Consider the following 26366-nt stretch of genomic DNA (forward strand, 5'->3'; position numbering starts at 1 on the left):
TAAACAACAGCACTACAATTATGCTAAGGACTTTATTGACTTTTATTGAGTATTAGACACCACATGGTTTATGTAATAATGTCATAAAAGAGGCCTGCTTTAAAACATAACAGCTGTATTCAAACAAACCTCAATTCCAACACTGTATTTATTCTGTTATCTGAGCTTTGTAAGGCTACTTCATATACACAGATGCTTGTAAAACAATAAAAATGGGGGAAAACATTTTGAAAACCCTCAGAGAATAAAGGGTATTCATCACAGAAACAGGAACTGTAATGTCAGGCAACTGAAACTGGTTTTAAATTGTTTTAGAGAAATCAGGATGTTACTCACCATGTTACATTTAATCTGTGAGCAGTGGCTCCAGCCTTGCTTGCTGCTTGTTTTGTTTACACAGCTAGTAAGATCTAGCAACTGCAATACTTGCCAGCATTCTGCCAAAACCATATGGCATGACGAGAATGTTGGAGCCTGTATGCCTTTATGCATAGATAATAGAAAAATGAGACAAATAGCTGGAATGAAACACTTCAGTACAGAGAGCAGACTGCCCGTAGCTGATGGTTGGAAGGACGATCTTTGAACTAAAGCTGCATCTGACGTGAGTTAAGACCATAATAATGCATTTGCATTTTTGGCTGATGAAAAAAAAATTAAAACTTTCCTCTAGGTTTCAGAAAATGAGAAGGATTATTATCACCAGCTGTACTTAACGGAGAGAGGGCAAATGTAGATCTACGGAATATCCCAGTTCTGACTGTTGTTGGCAGAAACCTTAATAAATTGCCTGCTAATGCCAACATGTTCTGCTTTGGAGGTAGCGACTCAATACACGTATCTATGGAAGGCTGACTCTTCACTGTGTCTTATCACTTTCATGTTTGGCCCCAAGAGTTCAAAGCCATAAGCTGTATTTCAGAAATCATATAAACAAATAAGCACGACTTCAGTTTACTCCTTTTACTTGCTCAGTTGCACCCACATGTGATAGTCTGTCCAATTTTTGCGAATTAACATGTTTTGGATACTGCTGAAAACTGTAAGACATGTAGACATCTCACTTCCTGTTTCACATTTTCAGGGTTTATTTTCAGGAACACAAGTGAAACACTGATCCTGTTTCTACTATTGGTGAAAGGAAAGTTTCAAGTAGTTTCAAAAGTGTAAGAAAATGAAATGCTAGTTTTTAACAGATGCAACATAAGCAGACCTGAAACCAGTGAAAGAAATAAACTCAAATGGATTAAAATGTCCTCCTTTAAAAGGAACTACAAGTGGAAATGGGTTTTTAGGGCTGTAGGCTGGATCGATGGGCCAAGACCAATTGTATGAGGGTCAACAAGGCAAAGTGCCAGCTCCTGTGCTTGGGTCACAACAGCTCCATGCAGTACTGCAGCTTTGGGGAAGAGTGATGGTGGAAAGAAGATGGGGAAGAAAGATGCTGGTGGAAGAGGCCCTGGGAGTGCTGGTCAACAGTGGCTGAACATGAGCCAGTGTGTGCCCAGGTGGGCAAGAAGGCCAATGGCCTCTGGCTTGTATCAGAAATAGTGTGAGAGCACTGACCGTCTCCTTGTACTCAGCACTGGCGAGGCCACACCTTGAATCCTATGCTCAGTTTTGGGCCCTTCATGACACAAAAGACATTGAGATGCTGGAGCATGTCCAGAGAAGGACAACAGAGCTGGGGAATGGGCTGGAGCACAAGTCTGATAAGGAGTAGCTGAGGGAGCTCGGAGTTTTTAGCCTCGAGAAAAGGAGGCTCAGGGCGACCTTCTCGTTCTCGACAACTGTCTGAAAGTAGGTTGTATCCAGGTGGGGGTTGGTCACTTTTTCCAGGCAAAAAGCAACAGGGCAAGAGGAAATGGCCTCAAGTTGCACCAGGGAAGGTTCAGGTTGGATATCAGCAAGACTTTCTCCACTGAAAGGGTGGTTAAGCATTGGAAAAGGCTGCCCAGGGAGGTGGTGGTGTTCGAGCACTGGACATGGCATTCAGTGCCATGGTCTGGTTGACAAGGTGGTGTTGGGTTCGATGATCTTGGAGGTCTTTTCCAACCTCAGCAATTCTATGAAACACTTCAGATTTCCCCTTGCCTGTCTGGAAAATCAGGCATCAAAGGCATCGGATTTGGAAGCTGGCAGTATTATTTCAAGGAAAACTAAGAGATTGTGCCGCCTTGGGTTTCACTGATTTTCACTGGCGTTTGGCATCACGGTCTGTGTAGGTGCGTTTGAACTCCGCTCTCAGAGGAGCGTCCGGCACCGCTCGCCCTCCCCTGCCTCTTCCTTCAGTGAATGGTTGAGAAGAGCCCAGCCCAGCCCACCCCGACCCCGAGCCGGGCCCGCCGGGCAGCGGCCCCAAGTCCCGCCCGCGGCACCGAACAGCCCTCACGCCGGGGAGCCGGGCACGTGACACGGGGAGCACCACCCCCAGGAGCCGGCGAGCCCACGCCGCAAGGGCCTCTGGGAGTTGTGGTCCGCCTCGGCGGCCTCCGCTCGTCCGGCCGGTGCCTGGCGGTGCTCAGCCGGCCTCGTGCCTCTGGGATATCCCCTCGTGCCGTGTCTGGGCGCTTCTGCATCCGCCGCGACCTCTTGGGGAACCCTCTGTGTGAGAGGGATGGGCGGAAAAGGGCACGGAGCAACTCCTGATAGAACTACAGCTCCCGGCGTGCACCGCGCTACGGAGAACCAACGGGACGGGGGGGAGGGGGGGAAAGATGGCGGCTGCTAAACCGAGCCGGGGCGGAGGTTGAGGTGAGTTTGGGGCAGCCGGGCAGCGCTCCCGCTATTCGTGTTCACCTTCACAGTCGCGTCCTCGTCGCGATCTCCCGCTTCGTTCCCCTTCTCCACGCTTGGGAGCGGGGAGGACGCGCCTGAGAGGTGGGCGCTGAGGGGGTGGTGGCAGGCTCGGGCCGCCCGGCTGGTGCGGGAGAAGAAGCCTCAGGGCATCGCCTCAGCCCGGACCCGCCGTGGCAGCGGCTCGGGGTGTCCCTGTGGGCTCTGCGGTACACGGTCCCGGCGGAAGGGCTGCTCGGCACGGGAGTTGTGGGGACAGCGGGGCTGGGGACAGCGGGGCTGGGGACAGCGAGCGGACCCCCCGCTTTTACTGGGCAGGGTTGTGCCTTTGGGATTTCCCTCAGCAGGTTTTCCTCAAATGGACCTTAACACAGCGAGATACTAATCGAACACAATGCAGGTTGACAGGAGACGACAGTGTGAACTTTCGTGGCTTCGTCTTTGAAGTTAATTGTGCATCACGGAGCCATGCTTTAGATAATTTAGGTGTGGGTTCCCAAATCCTGTTACTGAAAACTAGTGCAACGTCTCTTTTGGAATACATCTAGAAATGTATCCCCTGGTCCTTTGAGCTGAGATACAAGGGAGAAAAGATGCCGGTGTGGGTTGTCTCTATGCTGTTGCAGAACTTACGGAAAAGCCTGTAACTTTAAACCAGAGTTTCAGTTGTTATATCAAAATCCAGTTTGCTAGCCCAGATGTTATACTTTGCAAAGCTACATCAATGTTTGCTGTGCAAATTGAGTAGGTAAACTAAAACCAGAGTTAACAACAAAGGCTTTGGGATTTTACAGGTAGTTACTTCCTAAAGCATTTGTAATTCATTCTAAGTAATTTGAAATGTTTCTCAAGTAACTTCAGGGCATCTTGCTGGAAGATTTGGTGTTGATGCTCTTAAACATATGGTTAAATTTCTGTGAGAAATTGGTGGTTTGGAGTTGAAATCTTGATTGTAGTGCCCCGATAGGCCTAAAGGCTTATCCATACGTTTTATTTAAGCCTTTTAATAGCACTTTTAATACTTGTCTGAAAGAGGCTGTTAGAATGCGATTAATTACTGATTCAGGAAAAATCTCACAAGAATGAAATTAGAATACAGTCTGTGATTAAACAACTGTTTTACATATTGCAAATGTTTGCGGTTCACGATGGACAGTGACAGTAGCTTCTCTCTACTTCTGCTCCAGACTTGTGCAGTAGGAAGGAATGAACAAATTTTATATTGCATGCAAGTTGCAGGAGGTGTGAGAATACTCACCAGAGCTGGCAATTGAACTTCAAGTATAATGAAAAGGGATTGCACTTCTAATTATAAAATCTAAATTACAAAGAGCGTGGCTTAGGAACAGCTTTCTTTGATATCAGTGACTTTTAACTGCCCAGCCTAACTCTGTAAGGAAGTAATCCTTGTAACGTTACCACACAATTTTTAAACAACTTTGAAGATATTTAGTTTTTTAAAGTAAAAACAAACAATGTTTTCTGTAGTTGCATTCTCTCATAGGTAAGAGAGCAGGGTAGTCTCAATTAATTCACCCAGCCTCATGCTTCTCCACCTGAGAAAACTAATTCAGACTAAAGTCAGGTACCCAGTATTACACTGGGGTGTGCAAATCCATTTTATAATGCATTTTTTGTGTTCTGGGAATAATAGTTGGAGCTTAACTATCTATATTTAGGAATGAACATGTGATTTATTAATCTTGCATTGCACTGGCCATTTGCCTACTTTCAAAGCTAAAGGCATTGATTAATTTTTCAAAGAGGATATAGGAGTGGAGAACTAAGTGATGTAAAAACTGTGCAGTGGATTTTTAATTTTTCAGTTAATGTCTGCGTAGCTTGAGTTGTGTGGCCGTCAGAGGTGCTTAAGCCTATGCCCTTATTTGGCTTAAGTTGGAGGAATGAATAGGAGCCCAGCTGGCAATTTCATTTTGGAGACCCAAAATCAAGTTAAACATTTATGGTGTTACATAATAAAATAACACAACAAGGGCTTACTGAAAGAAAATACAAAAACCCAGGCATGCTGACTCCATTTGTTTACCTGTAGCACAAGGTTATATAAATTTTTCTATTTTAGGTCTTTTAAAGAGCCCCATTGTTTTAGGGCAGACAGGAAAACAATCTTTGCTTTTCTGTTTGGCTTTCAATGACACTTCTGGAATCTTGTGATAATAACAAATATTTTTCTTATAAACTATCCTTTAATTTCATATCCCAGGTTAGTTAATGGGGGGAAAAAAAGTCAAACAAAGTGCATTTTTATCCTTTTTCTGATGAACAATGAATTCACGTTGGGTTTCCTAGCCTCTCCTAGCCAAATGGTGTAAAATCTTCTCAGAACGAAACTGTAAGTTCTTCAGAAGAACGACTTTTATGTGTCTTGCAAGTGTTCATCTGCCTTTTAAGGTACATTTACTATCTTTGCACTTTGATTATAATTGCATTTAGAACTATCGTTATATCCTTAGGAAAAACACAATGACTTTTAGTCCTCCACAGAAAAGTAGATACGATTTTATTTACCTTTTTAATATCCAGGAGTTGGTTGCTTTGGTAAAGGAAGCATTATATAGTACTTAACATCCATAAATTGCATCTCATGATGTGTCACATGTCACAAATTGACATGGGATATGTTAAATAGTACATGTTAGACTAGGAAACTAAGTAGTATCACATTATTTTCTGTAGCTTTCTTTTAATTAGCTAAGTTCTATTTCATCAGATTCTGTGGGGATTTTTTTTCCCTCTCTTGTTATGTAAAATTTTAGTTCAGTGACAAAAAGCTGAGTACACTCGTGGTGGAAAGCTTCTTGGTTTAGTTTAGTTCTGTTCTGCTAACAGGTGACAGCATCTGTGGATTAAACTTTGTCCTAGGCCAAATGAGACAGCAATTGAAGATTTTATGGAGAGAAAATTGTGTGGTCTGTTCTGCATGTAGAGTCAGGCCACCTCCATATGGAATTTTTGGTCCTGTTACAGATCATAAAATAAATAAAAATCCAGCGAGTTATTTAAAAACAGAACCAGATATTTTCTATTTGTCATAGTTGGTAATGCAAATTTTCTAGTAATTTCTGCAAAAAAGTCCCCTAAAAATCTTCTGAAAGTGAGTTGACTTTGCTGGCAGCAGCAGTGGTAATGTTCTAGAAAAATGTATTGCATTCCTGATTGCTGGTGATTGTCTGTAAAACACTCTGAGTCTCTGGCACTTGACTCCCTGAAACTCTCACCAGGTTCTCTGCATTTTTATTTTCCTACATGTCAGTAAATCTGTTTCCTGTAATGTTTCAGCTAAGTACATAAGTACATTCTGAATTAGAGATTTTGCTTTTCCATGTGTCTGTTGGACATGACAATCCATAGCACGTTTCCTTTTATAAAATTATGCTGCTTCTCACTCTGTCCTTGGAGAGGGACATACAGCTTTCTAATAGATGCGATATTTTAAATAACTTACTTTGAAGTACTATTTTTAATCCCAGTTGCTGTCAGCAAATTGGAACCTTTGATTGAAATCCATACACAACGAGAATAAAATTTATTTTTAGCAACTATGAGCGCTGCTTTAATATGTGGTCATTAAAACATATGTTGACCAAATTCAGTGTTTATTCTCACATTATCAGTCTCGGAATTACAATTTTTCCGTGTGCATATACATACAATTATTAGCTGAATATTTTTTATTTAAATTTTTATTTTCTTTTTGATGACAGCAACACAGTATCTGAGATTTTGTTCTTATTTGTGGAAAGGTACATTTGTGGGGAATTTGCATTTGGCAACTAGTAAAACCCAAATGCACTGCTTTAATACAGAAAAATCTTCAAATGATTTGCATTTTAGTGCTAATTAATTGAACAGTAGATTGGGATACTTTTATTTCTGAAAGAGATTGTTGTAACTTCAGATGAGTTAATTTAATGAATATATTTAATTGCAACAAGTATAGAAGGTTGCACTCTGATCTAAAATCTGCCTTTTTTAATACTGGGAGAAGAAAGCCGTAGAAAGTGCCACACAGGTTTTTCAGTTGTTTTTCTTAGGGTTGAACAGAAACCTCTCACAGGCATTTTAACAGGGTAGTGCTGTGGTTTACATCTGAAGTGGAAGCATCCTGTGAGACTGTGCAGGATTTAGCATCCCAAACAGTGGCACTTGGAAAGGTCACAATACACAACAGAAAAACGTTTACTCCGGCATCAAAGGCAAGCACAGAATGACTGCATTTCAAGAACTGGAAAAACCTACATCTAGTCTGGTCAGATAAAAGAATATCTGGGTTTCTGTGGTGACAGCCTCTTTGGTATAGGAGCTGAAGAATGTGACTTGGGTTCATTCTGCATAAATTACTGAGCATATTTGGATGTAAATTGTCTAAACCTAGTCTTGACTTTGTTTGTTTGTTTGTTTTCTTTATAGTTTACTATGTTTTTGCAAAACTGAAGACAGATCCCCGATTAACAATGCCTAGCAGTAAGTATTCTTATCCTAAGTACATTAAGACAATATTTAGGGATGTTTACTGTTAAGGTATTTTCTTTGGGGTTTAAAAATGCTAAAAAAAATTCAAATGTAAAAAGAAACATTATACTTGTAATTTTTAAGAGTTTTAAGATCTTAACATTATCTGGTCTCTGCTTTTGTAAATATCCATATATTATTCAGATAACAATATGGGCTCTGCAATTGCCCTTTTGGTCAGAACTTCACATTATAAAATTGAATTTTGTGATTTAGACTATGTTCTGAAATAGTTGTATTCAAAAAATAAAGGAGATACTTTTGAATAAAAGCTGTATTTTGATACAGCTATAATCCTATATTTGGAAAATTACAACTAGTGTTTATAGAAAATAGAATTTAGGATAAAAAGCAATAAGACTTAAATTTTTTGACATTCAAAGTTAAGTGAGATTTTTGAGGCAAATGTTTCTACAAATCAAATTATTTACCTTCAAGAGTAGCAAATTTCTCTAACACAAAGGATCACATTATAAAATGTGTTACAAAAGTATACATTTAATGAATTCTTTAATTATTTTTTCTATTTTCTATTTAGAGAAACATTCTACATGATCTCTAGTAAGATTGCTAACATCAGTCTTTGGATAAAGCAGACTGTTTCATAAAATTACAGTACCAGTCATACTGAATGCATTTTAATTATATAGGTTTGTAATGAATTTCATGGATGTTTAATTTCATGAGGAAGTCTTTGAGCATTTGTTCTTGGCTGTGATTTGTAATCAGCTGTGACTGTGGGTACTGGAAGTGCCTTACAGTAGTTCTGTGTTGTGTTGTTTGAACCAGTCATGTAAAATACCTTACTGTAAGTAAGATATGTCACACTTGTCATGTAAAGGAGTGTGTGGGCTTTTTTTAACCAAATAGGATGGAAAAATAAGATTTTTTTCTGTGCTTATGTTTGGGGTCATTAATATCAATGCATGTAGAGTTTGCATTACTACAGTCAGATGGGAATTAAAGGGAACCAAAAGAACCGATTACAGTATTTATCTTTAGCGCGACACTGAGAACTACACAGCCATTTATTTATCTTTGCCTATATTAATGAGTTTAAGTGCATGGGTGAAGGGAAAGGCAGACGTGTGTATTGCAATTCTTGTGAAATAACAGTAATTTCATAATATTTTGCTTCCAAAAGTTATGGCTGTGAAGAAGTATGATTGGATTGGATTCAAGCATCCTTTTGTGTCTGGTTGTACTTTTAATCAATAGAAATAGAGCCTTCAGGAGTCCAACTCTGTTGCATGTGAAAAGGAAATCTTCTGGCTGCTAATTTAGGCTTCTCTCAAGATTCCATAGGATTCTTTTCAGAGCATATTGATGAAACAGGCTGCTGCTACAGTGTTACTTTGAAATCTTACTTGTCCATGAAATCTTAAAAACTTGTTTCTAAAGGCTGGGAGTATTTTGTGTGTTTATTTTATTTTCTTTTCTCATGGAGTTCTCTCATCCCACACATCAAGAAGTGCATTGACTGTCTTTAGGAATAAAAACTAGAAAAGGCTGTTACAGTGAGATACTTTCCAAAAATGTTTTCTGTCATGTTACAATGAGTTCTTTACAAATGAAGTAGAAAAATAATATCTAGTTAACAGGAAATTTTGATGGAGTTCTTGGGTCATACTGACCAACTCCCTCATCCACTATTCTCCTGCTTTGTTCTTTGTTTTCTGGGTCTGTGTTCCTGGTGGTAATTTTGCCCTCCCCCCCTTCTTTTTTTTTTTTTTTTCTTTTAATACATTAATTGAATGAATTTATAGGTCTAAAGGTGGTTTCTGGAATATCACAATAAGTCCAGATACTGGTATTACATAAAGACTGAGTAAGAACTTAATTAGTCTTTCTGGGGACTTCAGCTGTTCCTGGTGACACTTTAGAAGTCAGTATTGAAATCATTGTGTATGAAACATTCACAGGACAATATGCTTTTTAACTCCTTCAACATTAATTGTGAAAAAACAGGCACTAGTCAGAACTGGGCTGTGGTACTGAGAGGGGGAGAGATGAACAAAGGTCATTAGCCAGAGGTGATGGATGCTCTTCTCATTGAACCTCAGCTCAGCCGTGGATGCTGGGCTCTGCACGACTTGTTCATTGCATACTTGAATTTTCACATTTCCTATTGATGTTTCTGCTTAGTGATCCCGCTTAGGAATGTGGGCATTAGTGCTGCATTGAGTCCTAAAAAATGTTAAGATCTTAATCTCAGTGCAGTTGTAATAGCCCAAATAGAAAATGTTCAGTCTGCTCTCTTAACCTTGAGATGTAAAAGCGCTTGGCTTTGACTAGCCATGACATGGCATTTGTGTTGACATCTGTAATGGAGGTGTGATGCTCTATCATTGCTGCAGCATTTGTAACAACTTTGCCAACGTGTAGCTTTTCCCTGTACTTTTTATGTTTATGAGTTTCTCTTGTGCAAATAACATGGGCGTTCATGTGAATGGTTACAGACATGGATGGTGTCTTAAGCTGAAGTTGAAATGCAAATTCTGAAATGTTGGGAAAGCAAATGTGTTTCCTCATTTCTGTTATAGTACAGTAGGAGTAGGTTTGAACCACAGCTGTTCAAGTAACTGTTAAAGCTGTGCTTTATCCCAAAGAACTCTGGAGTAAAAGATTAAATAGTGCTTTTATTTAAAAGGAAAACCAAAGAACTCATTACTGGATAGCCTTTGCAGTACAGGCAGTGTGTGTTTCTCACTTGGCTTTTGTGCTCTCAATTTCCCTGTTGAATAATTTGTGCAGATAATTTCATTTAGCATACTTCTGGTTTGGAATATGGGCAGTTTTAGTAGGGTTTTTTTTGTTGGCTGCATTTGGATTGAAATGTTACAAATGCTTCTGCTAAGGAGAAAAAGCAACAGCTAAGTCATATCAAAATATCTGTTGAAGGCTCTCTTCTTTTTTAACGTTATGTTCTGGATATTCACACTTAATCAGATGTTAGAAAAACAGCTTGGTAGATAATGAGGTTTTTCTTTTCTAGAAACAGCTAACCTACTTACTGGATGTATTCCCTGACTTCAATTAAATGTTTTACTTAAAGGCAGATTTTATAATAAAATTAAATTGACTGAATTAGAAGAATTATGTGTAGCACAGATGAGAGCACCTGTTGACTATAAGAATGTATTTTACTTGTGGTGGCTCTATGTGTGACTTTTTTTAACTTTTTCTTAGTTTATTCTTTTCTCTTTTGGCTTATGCCATTAACATAATTATCTATATTTGAAATATATATATGAAAACCTTTGGTTTTCAAAGTTTTGTTAATAATAATTGTTAGTTAAATAGTTTTTAACAGCTGATTAGCAGGTCCTTATGACTGACTGTAACATAAATTAAGAGAACAAATAAATAAAAACAAGGATTTTGCCAAATGTAATTTTCCCACATTCTTCCTTTGAATTACTGCTGTGAAATTTAGTAATGTGAACACCTCCCACACTCTTCTGTCAAATATTTGCCAGTTGGAAAGGGACCATTCTGATTTAAGAGGTACATGTATTAGCTATGTGGAAAATATTCTGTGATTTGGCCTGTTCTTGGTTACAGTGAAGAGGCCGTTTTGGTGTCTTCAGAATGGCTCCAAGCATGCCCAGTGCAGATTATTTCTCATTAAACTACATAGCATTTTGTTTCCTCAGCTCCCAAACTCCATGTGGCTTTTTGCCCCTTGTCTGTGCAGAGGCTGCTTCTCTGACAGCAGGTGGAGTGTGCTGTTGGCTTCCTTGCTTTGTGCAAGGTGAAAGCAGACAGAAGATGGAACAATTGAGTAGTGCTTGTTAACTTTTGTATTCATGCATGTTACTGCTTTCGTTGTGTTACTTCATAGTCTTTAAACAAATAAATGACCCACTGCTCCCTCAAACCCAAAAATACCCATCAAACTTATAAAATTATAATTTTCTGCGTGAACAGAACTTTCTTGCCAAGTGTAGGAGGGAAAACAGCACTTGAAATGGAATTTGAAATGAGCGAATTCTTAACTGGCATTTAACATTTTTAACACATTTTAAGTGGCAGATAACTTCCTCGTTTTGGTTTTCTCCCCTGCCAACAGTTTTGCGAAATTCATTTATTTGTGTTTTGTGATTCTAGTTTTTAATTGTGTGTATATAATAAGTAAATATTAAAAAGACTGGAAGATTTATTTCCCTGTCAAATAAAATTCTGAAATACCAGTGGCTGGAGATGTGTTCCTAAATGTGTCTAAATAAATATTTAAAGGACTAAGCTTTCTAATGTTTTTAGTGAAAATCAAGCCATAGTTCTTATTAATTACTGTCTCTTATTAATTACTCCACTCTTTCCATCCAGCATACTTTTTTCCTCGTCTGGAATATGTTTCTCATGTAGCCTTCACACTTTAAAATGGGACCTGCTACTTCAAATATTTTTTGTAATTGCCTAATTTATTTTAAAGGCAGGAGAAACCCTCTTAATTTTATGACAGCATTGTCAACTACTTAAACCAGTGTTAAATAGGTTATAATTCTGTAACATTTTCATATTTCAGCTATTACAGAAGAGTTACATCAGGAGGTATCTGAAATTATTGTTTGCTGCCTGATTCTGGTATCTTAGGATGAGAAACATCAGAAGCCCTGTATAATGTCCTTTTGAATTACTAACCTAACTTTGGGGACATGGGAACTTGGAAAACAGCTGCCAGGGGAAAGTCTTAGTTTCGGCTTCCTTCAGCAGTTTGACAATTGCTAGACCTAGGCCAGAAAAGGAAAATAACTGTATTTCAGAATGTCTGTAACTATTATAATACTATCGATTCTGTGCATTATAATATGCAAGAAATACTTTCAGTATGTAAACACTTGGATACGGGGTTTTTTCAGATATTTAGGTAACTGTCTTTTCTACACTGAAAAGAAAAAGTAGTAACTTCTCCAAATATATCTTCGATTAAGCTGAGAAAAGAAACAAAACAGGAACTTGCAGATGGAAAACTGTAGCTTTTAGTACATCTAGAAGCATGGTACCTTATGCAACTTTGTGTGCTGTCAAATTGGTGCTTCCATATTTAATGAATATACATGGCTTTCTTTAAGACTTGTTAATTTGGAGCAAGGGTTCCTTTTCTCTTTTCTGTTAGCTGTCATTTCTGTGTACCCATCATCCTTACCCCACTTGGGAAAGTTAATGTTTAGGAGCAGTTCCACAGAGAGTCAAAACCACTTGTATTATGACAAGACATGATGAGTGACATCACCCTCATCATTCATCCTTCCATTTCTTCCATTTGTTTTGGAACACACTTCAACATGACCAAGAAATGAATAATTGTGTTTCATCCATTCCTTGTTGAAATCTGAAGAATTTATTTTTTCAGCTGTTGTTACTTATGTGCACACAACCTAGGCATCTAACATAAAAAATCGAATGCTGTAGAGATGCACTTCATTCGGTGCCCATCCAAGCCTTTGTGTGCTTTTGAACTGTACGTGGACCTTTCACCAAATGTTAAAATGTAGCTTAGTCATTTTTTCGGGCTTTATTAAAATATGGCTGTCATTGTTATTTACAGAAATCGCTTTGCAACTATCAATCGATTAATCTTCATGTGCAGCCTTGTTTGCTATTGATTTCTGAATCATGGGACGAAAGGGTAAGAAGGCTCATGCTGATTATGCATGTGAGTGTCCTATTTTTTGTGCATGACAACAAAGCAAAATTGATTTTGGGGAGCGGGGGTAAGATTTCCATTATGTGATTAAATGCATGTCTCTGGAAAAGCCAGAATGAACTGCTTTTAGAAGTATTTTGGCTTTCCTTGATATATGGACTTTCCTTCCCACACTTGGCCACTGTGAACCTCAGTGGCTCTCCAGGGAATCACGTTCCTTGTGAATTGCTGAAGATGAAAGTTAGCTGTGTACACCACCCGTGGTTTTTGAATAATGCTATTTCATTTCTAGAAAGTTACATTATTCATGATCAGGCAGGAATTAGACAGGAATGAATAAAAGGTGGGGTAGGTAGATAAATGAGACGCTTCCGGGTCTGCCAGAAGTTCAAGAAGCATTTGGACAATGCTCTCAGGCACACACTGTGATTCTTGGGGCTGTCCTGTGCAGGGCTGGGAGCGATCCTTTTTGCGTCTCTTTGTACTCAGAATATTCTACAATTCTGTGATTCCTTGTCTAATGACTTGTAGACCCCAAGACTTAAAAAAATAGTTGGCCCCTGTATAACTCAGCCTTTGTTTTCATGTCCAGCTTGAGATCTGTTAGAGGTCTCAGTCCTTTCGTTTTTCAAGAGGAGCACAGTTGTGATTCTGAATTGTACTTGGACCTGTTATGGTATTTTGTTGATAACAGTCTGTACTTTGGTTGAAAATGGGCACCCCGAGTCTTTAATTGTGGTTTGAGAAAGCTTACTCATTTGTTAGTACAAGAATGAGTAAGGAATTCCAATCTAACACTTAGCTATATAATTGTGCTAATCCGTGCTCCTTCCTGATACTTTTGTAAAGCTGTTAATAGGTAAAGAAATCAGTGAAGATAAAGGTTCATGGGTATTTTGTTAGAAGTGCACCAACAAATACCCAATAATTTATGCATTTAAAACAAATTTTCTTGTGTTTATTAAACTAGAATGTAACTGTCTACTGATTAGCAAAGGACTCTAGGATGCTGGTACCCTACTTATGAACTTTATATGTAATAAAGCATGAATAGTTATTGTAATTGATCTGTGTCTGGCATGATTGAGCTAGCAGAGTTCTCTTGTAATAAATGCAGTACAAGCTGTTTTCAAGACTTTCTATGTGCTTGTGGGTTTTTTTATTAAATGAGTTTGTGATTTGTTACTGACGTTGGTTTAGACATGAGCTTGAAGTTCCTCAGAACTGACAAAACATAATTTTTGCAAATTGAGTCTGATGTTGGAATTGCGGTGTGGTTAGAAGTGCTGGTTGTGGGCAAGAACTGCTGGGTTGCTGCAGAAGCAAATGAGCTTGTGTTCTTACAGATGTCCTGTCTGCTTTCTACAGAAAACTGAGACACCCCAAGATTTACTGGCTAACAAGATGTATATGTATAAATACAAAGCTGTCTGTCTTCTACACTGACCATCTTCTAGGCTGGCCAGTTCAGTGTGGTGAGAAACAGAAGTTGTGGTAGTAAAGGGACGTACACAGTCTTTAGGTACTGAAGGTGCCCAGAAGAGCAAATCCACTGTGTCTGTGTTATTCTCTGACTCATTAGACATTACAGGAGGGGAGAAATTGCTTTTTAATCAGCTGGGATATGTGGCTCTAGATAGGCACATGTTCTAACCTTATATCCCGCTGTTCGGGAGAAGAGCTGCTGAGCTGCTTTTCAGTTCTTGAGGGAAACCTGAATTCGAGACAAAGTGCTCTTTAGAACTAAGGGGAAAGATAACAACCATGAGGATGTTTTATAATTTGGATTAACCTGGAAGGAGGTGGTTTTTTTTCAGTGAAACTTGTGTCTTTCATGTCTATGTTTAAAATTGTGAATAACTGAAAAGTTGTTGCATTCTGTTTGCTGGTTTCAAAAGCTGCTCTTTTGTGAGGGCAGGATGAACTAGGTAAAGCTGTTTGCAGAGAAAGGAAAACATGTAAAATTGAATGTATTGGCAGCTCCAAGGACCTGTTCTTGACAACATGTAAAGAGATATTTTTTCAACTTTTTGATTCCATATACTTTTAATGTTCTTTTTCTTTTAATAGAAACATGTATATTTCCATGTCCAAATGGCAATATCTTATTTTGTAAATGCTTTCTAGGAAAATCAGACAGGTAGGAATAGACACAAGCAGCGTACTTAATTGAAGATTGGTGTCATTTAAGCAAGAATTTGAATTCTGAAGCCTAAGTATCCTCTGTGACTCTTTTTCAAAGTAACATTACAACATTTTTGTTTAGCATTTTATTTTTCATTAATGCCAGTACAGTTTAAATATTTTTGTTATTGAACAGGAGCAGATGCTGTGTCATGTTTTGACCTCTGTGTATGTGCCTCAGAAGAACTGTTGCACTGTTTTCTCAGTGTAGATAGCACAGTATGGTTCTAGATTCACAGAAACTTTCATCCACTCTTTTTTACATTACTTTCTGTGTACACTGTGTATGTGTGCAGGAAATAAAATTTATGTAATGTGGTGTTGAACTACTAGTGAACAGAACATTTTTCTTTTAATTAGGAAATATTTTTCAAAATCTGTGCATACGTACTGAAGTCTGAAGCTGGGTTTGTTCAAATGAAGGTAAAACGTCTTTGAAGCTCTGGCCATGCTTATGTGGGTATTTGGGATGTTTTAATAGAAGGAAGGATCTATAGAACAACACTCTCTTACATGTCCTATAAACTGATCAGGTTTATGCTGAACTAGTTAAAATCTAGTCTCCTGAGCTAAGCTTACCTTCTCCATTAACTTTGAGGGTTCCAGAGAGGAGGCCTGTGAACCTTTGCTTCCTCATCATCACGACTTTTAATCATGACATACTTGCATTTTTCGTTCACAAAAAGCTTCTCATGCCTTGTTTTTCTTCAAATGACAGTGTGGTACCTACTCCCTGGTCTGTTTCAGCCCCATGTCTTTGGGCAGTGTGAGCTGCAAGGCACCACTGGGCAGGAGTGGAGAATCAAATCCTCCCAGCCTACATACTGCAGTCATAGGGTATCTGTGATGAGGAGGTCACACAATTGCTCTGAGCATCCTTTTTTTCTGAGGAAAAAGATGGATAGCAGCATAAGATTCTGGAAGTTCTTACCATTACAGCTGTATTCCATCCCTGTGGATTGGATTAAGAAAGCAAATGGCATTGTCTTAAGAAAATGGAAAAAGTAGCAGTCATCAGGAAAATTCTTCATGCATCTTTACAGTCATGTTTTTTCAATGCACAAAGTTTCAGGTGTTTATCACTCCCCTAAGAGGACTTGAAACCCTGAGCGTTTGTTGACCAGTTACTCATTGGTTTGAAGTGGGCTTGTCATATGTAGGGCAGGTAATCAGTTTATCACTGCCACCCTTACAGCTCTCTTCAAATAATGAAAATGTGTAGTACTAACAAAATCTTCATCAAATTCCAAAAGTAGAGAGTGTTTGACACTCTTCCATCAGTTTCTTGGTGTAGGGAAGCAACAGCTTCCAAAGCAGAAGAGACTACGGTATAATGCAGATTTCAGTTGACTGAGGAGGTAGAACTTTAGACATCTTGGCAACTTTCCTGTGTTTCAGGAGCCATTCCAGTTTGTTTTGTGATGCTGACCCTGGAATTAAAACATCTCCTGAAAGGCAGAACTGTTCATGGTGTTTGAGTGACTGTGTTCTGAAATGCCAAGTAATCCCTATGTGTCTATCTTAATCCCTAAGCTTGAGAACGTGAAGGTTCCGTTAATTGTAACTCCTAGAGTTGTATCCAGGCCTATGCTCTTACCCCAACTTCTCATTGTTACCCCTCTCATCCTCATGTATGCAAGGCAGTAGCTTTATCCACATGAAATCCTGTAGCAAAACAGAAGTGAGTAGCCAGTGTTAAAGCAAAAAAATAACTCTCTTCCTTGCCGGGAAAGAGGGCCACATGTCCAGTAGTATGAAGAAGTTCAATGGAATGGGAAATGTGGAATATCTAAATTAGAAAATTTAAAACTGAAACTGGGCGTGGGGAGAGTGGCACAAAGAAATTTCCTGTCAGTCTGCTGTGCTGCCTGGAGTTGGGACTGGGAAGAAAAGGTGTGACCAGCTTGAGCATCTGGGAGGCATTCTGTAGCCTGGACCTAGTCGCCAAAGTGCTGAGACTTTTAGCCAAGTATATATATTTTTACCAGTAGCTGGCCAACCTGCTGACCAAAAGTATAGTTTGAAAGCTCCAGAGGCCTATGGCACCCCTCAAGAACTGTTTCTGACCCATCTCTGGCCACCCTGGAGATAGGATAAGTGTTTCTGCTTAGCGTGTTACCTTTCAACCATGCCTTTTGTAGCATCTTTCTTCTCCTTCAGTGTCCGTCTCAATCCAGAGGTGCTCCAGCCTCTTTTATTCTGTGTTAGGTGTTGCTCCTTAGCCTGACACAAAGTGGGAACAAGGTGGTAGGAGAGGTGCAGGTGTTGCAGTCTCTCTTCTCAGTGGAGTGTTAAGTAAGTTAGTTGGCTTGGCCTTTGAGCACACACGACATTTACAGTACTGTCACCTGCAACTGTCTTCTGCACCTGGAAAGTGTTCAGGGATGCAGCATTCTGAAAATGGGTCATCTGGGTTAGAGAATAGCGTAGGGTCAAGGTGAAGCTGGGCTTTGAACAGGATTGTGTGGAACTGGGAGGCTACTTCTGTGCAAGGATCATCACTGTCCTGGAGGGACTCCATTCACCATTACCCATGGATGTTGGGAGGAGCCAGGCATTTGGACAGAGATAGGTCAAAATATTTGTGTTAAGTAGCAGGAGTAGAAAGAGGTTGCTGTGATAATGCCTCTCCTTCTTTATTTCTTTTATTCTGAATTAAATAGTAGGTAAAGAATGTCCTCCTGGCTCGGTGTGTTACTGGATGTGCACAGTGGGTGTTTTGTCAGTATTAGGAGTCTGCTTCATGCTCTGCTGTTTGCCTGGAAGGAAGAATAATAGCAGTTCATGTGCTTCAGAGAATACACAAAGCACTATGAGCCTCTGTTTTGCTCCCTGTCTCCTTTAGTCCAGTAGTTTACTTACATCACATTTTTCACTGATTTATGAAACACCTTGGTATAAAATCAGTATTTGTTTAGAAATAGGAGTACGATGAAACAAAACCTCTGTGGTTTTGGTTTTTTTTTTTTTGCTGCTGGATTTATCATGTAGAACTCATTTCCCAACTGCAACCCAAATACAGAAGGCAGGAATGAAAGTTGGGCTTTGCCCGTTCGTTTTTTTTCTGCTGAACAGATTATCAGTGCCAGCTGTGATGAAGAGGGGTCAAGGAGATTTTTGTAAATGTGTCTTTCTAGTCTTCTAAAGCCTCTTTTTTGTATTGCTTTAGTGATAGTGGACAGAGAAGTAAGTGACATTGGCCACCTTAATAGGAATATAAGTAAGGACAGGAGTTAACAAGCAAAACTCATAATGTCATAGAGCTTCTTCCTCTGGAACCAGATTAGTTTTAGGTCATTTTAATGCTGTATTAAAAATAGAGAGTGACGGTACTATCTCAGAGCAGGAAAGGAGGAGGCGGTGTTGAGAACAGAAATGGGCAAGTAAAACAAAGTTACTATGTGAAACCAACAAAGGTGGGAGAAAGGAGAGACAGTATGGAAACACTACAGGTGGCGGAACTTAAGGATTCCAACTGCAGAACCTGATGTAATGGAAAACTTTCTTTTAATGGATTAGAAGTCTTTAAAATGCACTGTCTCAAAGATAATATCTTCTGGGTGTTTTGTTTTAATTGCTACAGGCTCTGAAAAGAATACTTCATTGAAGAAGCTTGGTGGTGAGCATTATTTGACTAGCTTGGATTTTTTTCCTACTTCTTGTTAGTATCTTCACAGGCATTGTCATTTCTTGCTTTCACAAAAAATTTATATTCAAACTTTTTTCACATGCTTTTCACCATAGCAAGGTGTGCATCTCTCCATGCTGATTCCAGCATGCAGTGCTGTGGGTTTGGGGAAGAGTGGCTGGAAAGCTGGCAGAAAAGGACCTGTGAGTGTTGGTCAACAGTGGCTGAACATGAGCTGGTGTGTGCCCAGGTGGCCAAGAAGGTCAATGGCATCCTGGCCTATGTCAGCAGTAGTGTGGCCAGCAGGACCAGGACAGTGACTACCCCTGTACTTGGCACTGTGAGGCCTCACCTTGAATCCTGTGTCCACTTCTGTGCCCCTCACTGCAAGAAAGAGATTGAGTGGCTGGAGCATATCCAGAGGAGGTCAACAAAGCTGGGGAAGGGTCTGGAGCACAAGTCCTGTGAGGAGCAGCTGGGGGTGTTCAGCCTGGAGAAAAGGAGGCATGGGGGGGACCTTATCACTCTCTACAACTCCTTGAAACGAGGCTGGAGCCAGGTGGGGGTTGGTCTCTTCCCCCAGGTAACAAGAGGATAAGAGGAAACGGCCTCAAGTTGCACCAGGGGAGGTTTAGACTGGATATTAAGAATTAATTAAGAATATCGCAGAAAAGACAGTCAGGCACTGGAATAGGCTGCCCAGGGTGGAGTCACCATCCCTGGAAGTGTTCAATATGTGTGGATATGGCACTTCAGGTCACTGTTTAATGTCCAACATCGTGTTGGTTCTGGCTTGATGGTTGGATTTGATAATTTCAGAGGTCTTTTCCAATGTTAACGATTCTATGATTCCAGTTTAGAAGAACTCTTCTTGAAGTCATATCGCACCAGAATTAACTTTAACGTTTTAGCTTACTGTAAGAAATTCTAAGGAGAAAGCTGGTTTTTTGGGTGTTGTTTTCATTTGTTTCAAATAAACTGAGCACCAAAATATTTTTTTAAATAAATGTAAAATTGCCAAACTTAGGTACGGATGGAATTTTCCCTGTTAGGTGTTTCTGAGGGTTTGCTGTCATGGGGGTCAGTAGTTCACATCAAGATGAATATTGTGTTCTCAAGATAAAAATTTCATCCCCGTGGTGGACATTTTCTTCGGTGCATTTCGGTGGAGAGAGACTGGAAACCAGCCACTTAGAAGTCAGCTGGCACTTGAGTGAGGGGAGGAGAGGCTTATCTAGGGGATGAGACTTCATCCTGACTAAGTGATGAGTCCACTGTGCCCTCTGGGAGTGCATTCCAGGGACATTGCAATGGCTGATCAGCGCGGCCTTACAGCAGTTGCTCTTTTTATAGCAGGTTGAAGAATATTTTTAATTATCTCCCTTACATGGCTGGAATAATTTCCTTGTTACAAAATGTCTGATCTCCTTTTCATAGTGGAATGGGAATGCCCTTGAAAGTAATTTTATTTCTGAATTAAATGCATCAACTGATAATAACGGTTCAGAAATAACCAGGTATAGTAAGTGGTTATAGTTGAAGTGTTATTTTATGCACTTTCATCAGGATATTTGAAAGAAATTTATTTTATTTATATTTCTCATCTCAGATACAGAAAAGTAAATAAAATGAAAGTTTAATGTATTAAAGTCAAGTAAATTTTTACATAGTTATATTTAAGTACATTGAGCAACCAAATGTAATTTTAATATTGCTCAGTTTCTTGATACTAGCAAAACATATATTTTTCTGTAGATTGAAAATTCTATGTTAATTATACCATTTTTTGATAGAATAAGATTTTTTTTAAAAAAAAGCTTGGAAGATAGAAAATAAAGTTAGGGATGACCAGATCCAGGCTTGGGACATAACAAAAATATTCAGTGAGTGAACATGAAATCTTGCTTCAGGTTATTAATGCTCTCTAAACAGTTGACAACAATATTAGACAACAGTTCAAAACTTTGGAAGAAATTCCAGTATTAGATAAAACAGATTATTTATTTTCCCTTTTCCTAGGTTTTGATAAAGAAGAAAATAATGTGGGAGTTTTAAACTCGATGGGCAGAACTTAGTGTTTTATGTTTAAACCCACCTTGAAGGTTTTGTTTTTCTGCAATTTTGTATAAGATATAGCATGAATATTCAGACACACTAATTTGAAATACAGCTTTATTGTAATATGCATTTTTCTAATTTACACCATAGGGTTTTCTGTAGTAAACTATGTGGTTACAGTTTCTGTGCAGCTCATTGTTTTCTCTGAGTTTATTAGCACTAATCTCCTAAGTCTAGAATTGGTATGGAATTTTTATGTAGTGGAAATTATTAGCTGTGTTTTTATTAAAAACAGTAGTTATAATTTCCAGGGTTTATAAAAATGTCTGTATGAAAATCCTGTATTTGAGTTGCCCAAGTGGATGTAATATAGGAAGTGAAACAATAAAATGCTGAGAATCAATGGGAAGCCAGAAAGTGACTTCAGAATTGCTTAACTCAAAATTTATTTTCTACCTGATGTGTCATAATCATGATAATGATTTAAATTCTGTAATCCTTGCTTCCTAAACTCAGAAGTATTATTAGATATAATGTTAATTTCTTTATTTTTAGACTCTTTCTTTGTTCTTAGGTGTAAACCTTCCTGTTTAAAAGTCTTTTTGGTCAGTAGTCTGCCTTAAATACATTTCTTTCTGTCCATTCTCCAGGAAGACCAAGTGAGTAGGTTTTGCTAAAATATTTATCACTCTGCAGTGATATGTGGCAGCTGACTGAAGGTAGTTTTTCCTGAAACTATTTGGGTTTTTTGCTTCTAGTCAGAGAAATAATGAACTGTGTGTTCTGGGCAAGTTGAAGCAATGAAACTAACTGTGGAGTTTCATTCGAGGAGCTGTGAATCACACATTGACAATGTATCTTTTATCCTGTTCTCTTTTCTTGTGCCTGGCCTTGTTAACAGAATTTGATACTGAAGTTTTTCACGTGTTTGGTGGCTTTATGCAGATGTCACTGAGCTGATCAGATAAGCTTACAGTGTTGCTGAGCCCTCATGGGAAGTAACCGCAGCTATGCGAGTGTGAGAGAGCAAATTTCTGGGAAAGGAGACAGTTCTCCGAGAGTGAATTCATATCCAGCATGAGGCAGTATGTGCAAGTTCCAACTGTTGAGAAAGAAAAAGCCTATGATTATAATTCTGCTTTTGAGCCGAGACCATGTATGTGCTTGGGTAGGTGAACTTGCCATTTTCTGATAGCGGGGGCTGTATCTTACTGCTGTTGTTGTGTAGAATAAATACAGTAAAAAGAAGTACCCGTGCAGCTGGTAAATGTGTACAGTTTTAACGTGTAAAATGCAGATTATAGGACTCCTTTAGCAGAAGAGAATATGCATGTTTGAACTTGATAAAAATCCTACTATTGGAGAAGCAAACAAGTATTTTTTAAACCTTTTACATTAACTATCATGTTACAGTGTGGAATTCTCTGTAGAGATTGCTTTAACCTTTATATTTACTTGTATAAAGTGATGTAAAGATGTTTGCAAGGGGGAGGCCGTTAAAATGCGAATTTTGCCTGACACTAAAAAGGAATTGTCATAGGATTTTTCGTTGATAAACCTGCATAAAATGGAACAGGTTCTTTTTACCTGACTCTGTTCTACAGACCTACAAAAGAGTTTATTTATGTGGAACGAATATGTTTATTTGTATAAATTTTTATCTATGTTAAATTGGTATCCAAGAAGTAGGGAATCCGTTTTCAGTTACTCACCTTCAATCCATCTTTTACAAGATTTATCATTTTGGTCTGTGTACTAAAATGTTCCGAAATTTTTATGGGTTATTTTTGTTGTAAGTTGTTGACTTGATTTTTGTGGGATTTTGTTTTGTTCTCTTTTTTTTTATATTCATACATTCTTTAAACCTGTTCCTATGATTTTATTAATCTTTTATTGTTATATCAAAATGGTATAGCTGAGCAATGATTAGTAGTTTTTCCACAAAATCTGTGTCATGACTGTTAATTGTTTTGATTTTTGCTTTTGGTTGTCATTTTTTTCTGTGTTGTTTGGAGTGCCTGTCAGTTTTATTTCTGATAGTGTTCTGCTTGGAGGCTGAAAGCTTTGACAGATTAAATCTCACTTTCTGATACTTGAATGTTCTGTTTAATGTAGAAAGTTCTTTTGATGGTATTAAAGTCATATTAATTTTAGGTTTGTACTTCAATTATAGAGAATTTTTGACAAGTTTGTGGTTTTTTTCCATGTAAACAGTTCTATAATTAAATACATAGCAATGTAAAGATACTACTGAAAATCCAAGATGAGGAGAAAATTTCAAATCTTATGGATACTTACTGTTGGGCCTTTCTTTGGTGTCAAAATTCACTATGTGCCATAAATTTGAAAAGCAGTATTTCAACAATATTATGTTTCCATTACAGTCTGGTAAGGCTGCCAGAATGAGTTGGTACTGTTATCTGATCTTTTTTATCCATCTCAAAGGAGTAACTGTATCCAGATTTTATGTTGAATTTATGTAATTAACACGGGTTTAAAACACCATTTTAAGATTTAAATTGCAGTTCTTTGCGAAGACTTTCTTCTTCTGTCACTTAAAGGAGAAAGTAATTCTAAAGTATTTTTAATTGCCTATTTTGCAATATTTTAGAATATTTCCTGCTCATTATATTTTAGATAGTTGCATCAAAATATTTTGCTACAGTTATTGTTAGAATATTTTTCTATATTTAGTAGTAATCAAACATACTGTATACTGTGGACCAAAGTTAATGGTCAACCATAAGGTAGAAAACAAGTAGGAAGACCTAGTAAAAAGAGTGCTGAGCCAAGTGCAGAGTTGGATACCCAACTCAAGAAATATTTAGCAATATTATGTCTTTCTTGGGGGATTTTGATGATCTTACTTGAATTTCGCAATGCAGAATGATATACTAGACACTAATACAGCATTCCTTTCTTATTATGATTTGACTTTTAAAATGTTGCACAGCACTGCTCTCAATAGAATATTTTTGTAGAACTGTTTAAATTACTTCTGTTTTAAGTCAAGTAAGATTTTAACCTCTTTTCATACTTGCATTTTCCAGTGACATATTAAAGAACTCTGATTTTATCTACTTCATACCTGCAGCTTTTATGTAAATGTAGATTTTTACTTTTGTTAGACCTCTGTGAGTAAGACATCAGGAGTGGTATGAAGAACTTGACAGCAGTAACAAAGTACTGTTTAACAAAAAAATTCTTATCATTCCAATTGTTTATTCCTTGAGCGTTTTTTGTTTTCATAATTATGTATTGAAATCATAAGTCAGTGTTGATGTTACTGGTGATACAGAACTCTCTAATTCATGAGTTGGGGAGAATTCAAGACCATTTGGGAGAACTTGGAGTCAATGCACAGTTTTAAAATCATAGGTTTGTCTTCGATAATTGTTTTTGATTAAATAAATTGCAAGAATTAAGTTGTCAAAGTATGAGCAGAATACAGTTTGCGTCAAAAAGACAAATAGTATCAGAAAACAGGTGTATTAGAGGGAAAATGTCTACTCCTGTAGTCTTGTGATAAAAACTAAGTACAGTAGGTGAAATCTTTGTCATGAGTCTTCCAGATGTTCTGATAAATATGGTTAAAACCACTAAGATTACTTATACATCTTAAGTAAAGAAATAGAAGTCATAATGCTTTTGCAGATAAATTGTAATCATCAAAAGTTTATGCCAAGATACCCTTTATTGTTTTGCATTTTTTACTGTTTTCAGCAGTGTTGTACAATTTTTTTGAGTATGTAAATGGATACCTTTAATAAGGTAAGGTGTTTAGCTTTTGTAAGGTATTCAGCTACTCTGAATCTTTCAGGTGTTGAGACTTGAAAGACATGATCTGCATGTATGCTTGATACATTATTATTGAGTGTATTATTGTTTACTCAGTGGCTCTTGTGCATTAGAGCTGCTTTGGTGTTGATCTGAGGCCTGACCAGTGAGTTAGTCTGATGCCCACTGAAATATTTAAAACTTGATTTGTAAAGAAAATTTTTTAAAAAGGGAGTTAAGTCTACCCCGGTAAACAGTTGGACAGATACTTAGAAGCTTTTGTTTGATTGTTTGTTTGTTTGGTATTGGTTTTTTTGTTTTGTTTTTTTTTTGTTGTTGTTTTTCTGAGTTTTAACCTAACTCCAAAGTTCTAGTAGTTCTAAGTGCTAGAAAAAAGACCAAACAATGCTTTGCAGGTTGGTTACCTTTTTAGAGCAGGCAGTGTGACTTCTAAAATTAATAAAATTGAACTTACTTTCATTTGTTCTGATTACATGGATTAGTAGTAGAGCGGGAATGAGATCAAAAAAATTCATTTCTTTGCTTCAAGTGACTGTCATTTCACTGATGCCCAGTAAAAGGAAGGATAAGGGATAAGGAAGGCAGAGCTTGTTTTGTATATTATGGTTTATATTGGTTTATATGGGTGCCTTTAAAACAGATTTCATTTTTGTTTTCTTTTTTTAGACTAATGAACATAATGCACATTGAGATGTTTTGAAACAGTCATTTAGAATGAAGATAAACCCACAAATGAAGTAGCTTTGGTTTTAATATGACTAAATTTTAAAATGCCTTGACTTTTCTGCATTTTTTTAAGTATGAATGACAGGTGCGTTTCTAGTACCCGAGATGCTTGCATATTTTCTCATGTATTGTAGTGTGATAGTCGTTTTGCTTCTTTGACTTACTTGTACTTACTTTCAATTCCCTTGATTTTGCTTTATTGCTGATAGCAAGCTGAATTCAGTGTTATCTTCTTCCTCCATGGTTGTCAGCTTGTCACTTCAAATGAGTCCCTAGAACTGCATCCTAAATGCTGTTGGGTACATCTCTCTGCAGGAGTTTGCTGCTGCTGTGCTGCGCTGCGACCTCGCTACAAGCGTCTGGTAGACAACATATTTCCTGAAGATCCAAAAGTGAGTCATGACTTCAAAATTTTAAGGGATTGGTGTTTGAAAATTTGTGCTTATAGCTAGTGCTTTAGCAACTTCTAAAAATTTTCTTTTTTCTTTTCTCTTTTAACATCTTACCATAAATTCTGCTTTAGCACATAATAGTTTCAAGAGAGGTTAGTAGATTAATTTATCTAGAGAGGGACCTATATAGATCATCTGGTCTTATTCCATTTCCAAAACAGGGCTGCACACTGAAGAATAAAATTAGTATGTTTTGCTCAGAGAAACAGATTTAATTAAACAAGGTTGTCTCGGTTTTGAAAGACAGGTGTCTGCTAAGGAAGGCAGAGGCCCCCCTTGAAGTGGCAGATATAACCCCTTTTCCCTCCAAGTTATTATATTTTGAAATCAAGGGCCTTTAGGCAAAGATGTGGGAAATAGGAATAACAGTTCTTTACTATATATATATATATATATATATATATGTATATAACCAGTCAAACAAAACAACAACAACTATGGCAGTAACAGCAAACAATCACAAACCCAGTGCCAGCCTTCTCGGCTGTTGGGCCCTTTCCCCTCGGGTGCAGTTCCGCTCGCAGCCGGCAGGGGCGCTGGC

General features: G+C 38.1%; 1 protein-coding gene across 10 annotated transcripts in view; it reads left to right on the forward strand.

Annotated features, from left to right (window-relative positions):
* Positions 1 to 2687: 2687 nt before the first annotated feature.
* The window catches only part of EFR3A (EFR3 homolog A), a 77485-nt gene continuing 53806 nt past the window's right edge, over positions 2688 to 26366 (forward strand). For 2 of the 10 annotated variants that reach the window (XM_032133510.1, XM_032133517.1), the window contains exons 1-2: positions 21861 to 22017; positions 25689 to 25765. In XM_032133510.1, the coding sequence (XP_031989401.1) occupies positions 21927 to 22017; positions 25689 to 25765 (168 nt within the window). In that variant the 5' untranslated portion in view covers positions 21861 to 21926. The other 8 variants (XM_032133557.1, XM_032133567.1, XM_032133585.1 and 5 more) reach the window with 8 other exon arrangements.

The sequence above is a fragment of the Corvus moneduloides genome, chromosome 1 (genome assembly GCF_009650955.1).
Source record: "Corvus moneduloides isolate bCorMon1 chromosome 1, bCorMon1.pri, whole genome shotgun sequence".
Classification (NCBI taxonomy): Eukaryota; Metazoa; Chordata; class Aves; order Passeriformes; family Corvidae; genus Corvus; species Corvus moneduloides.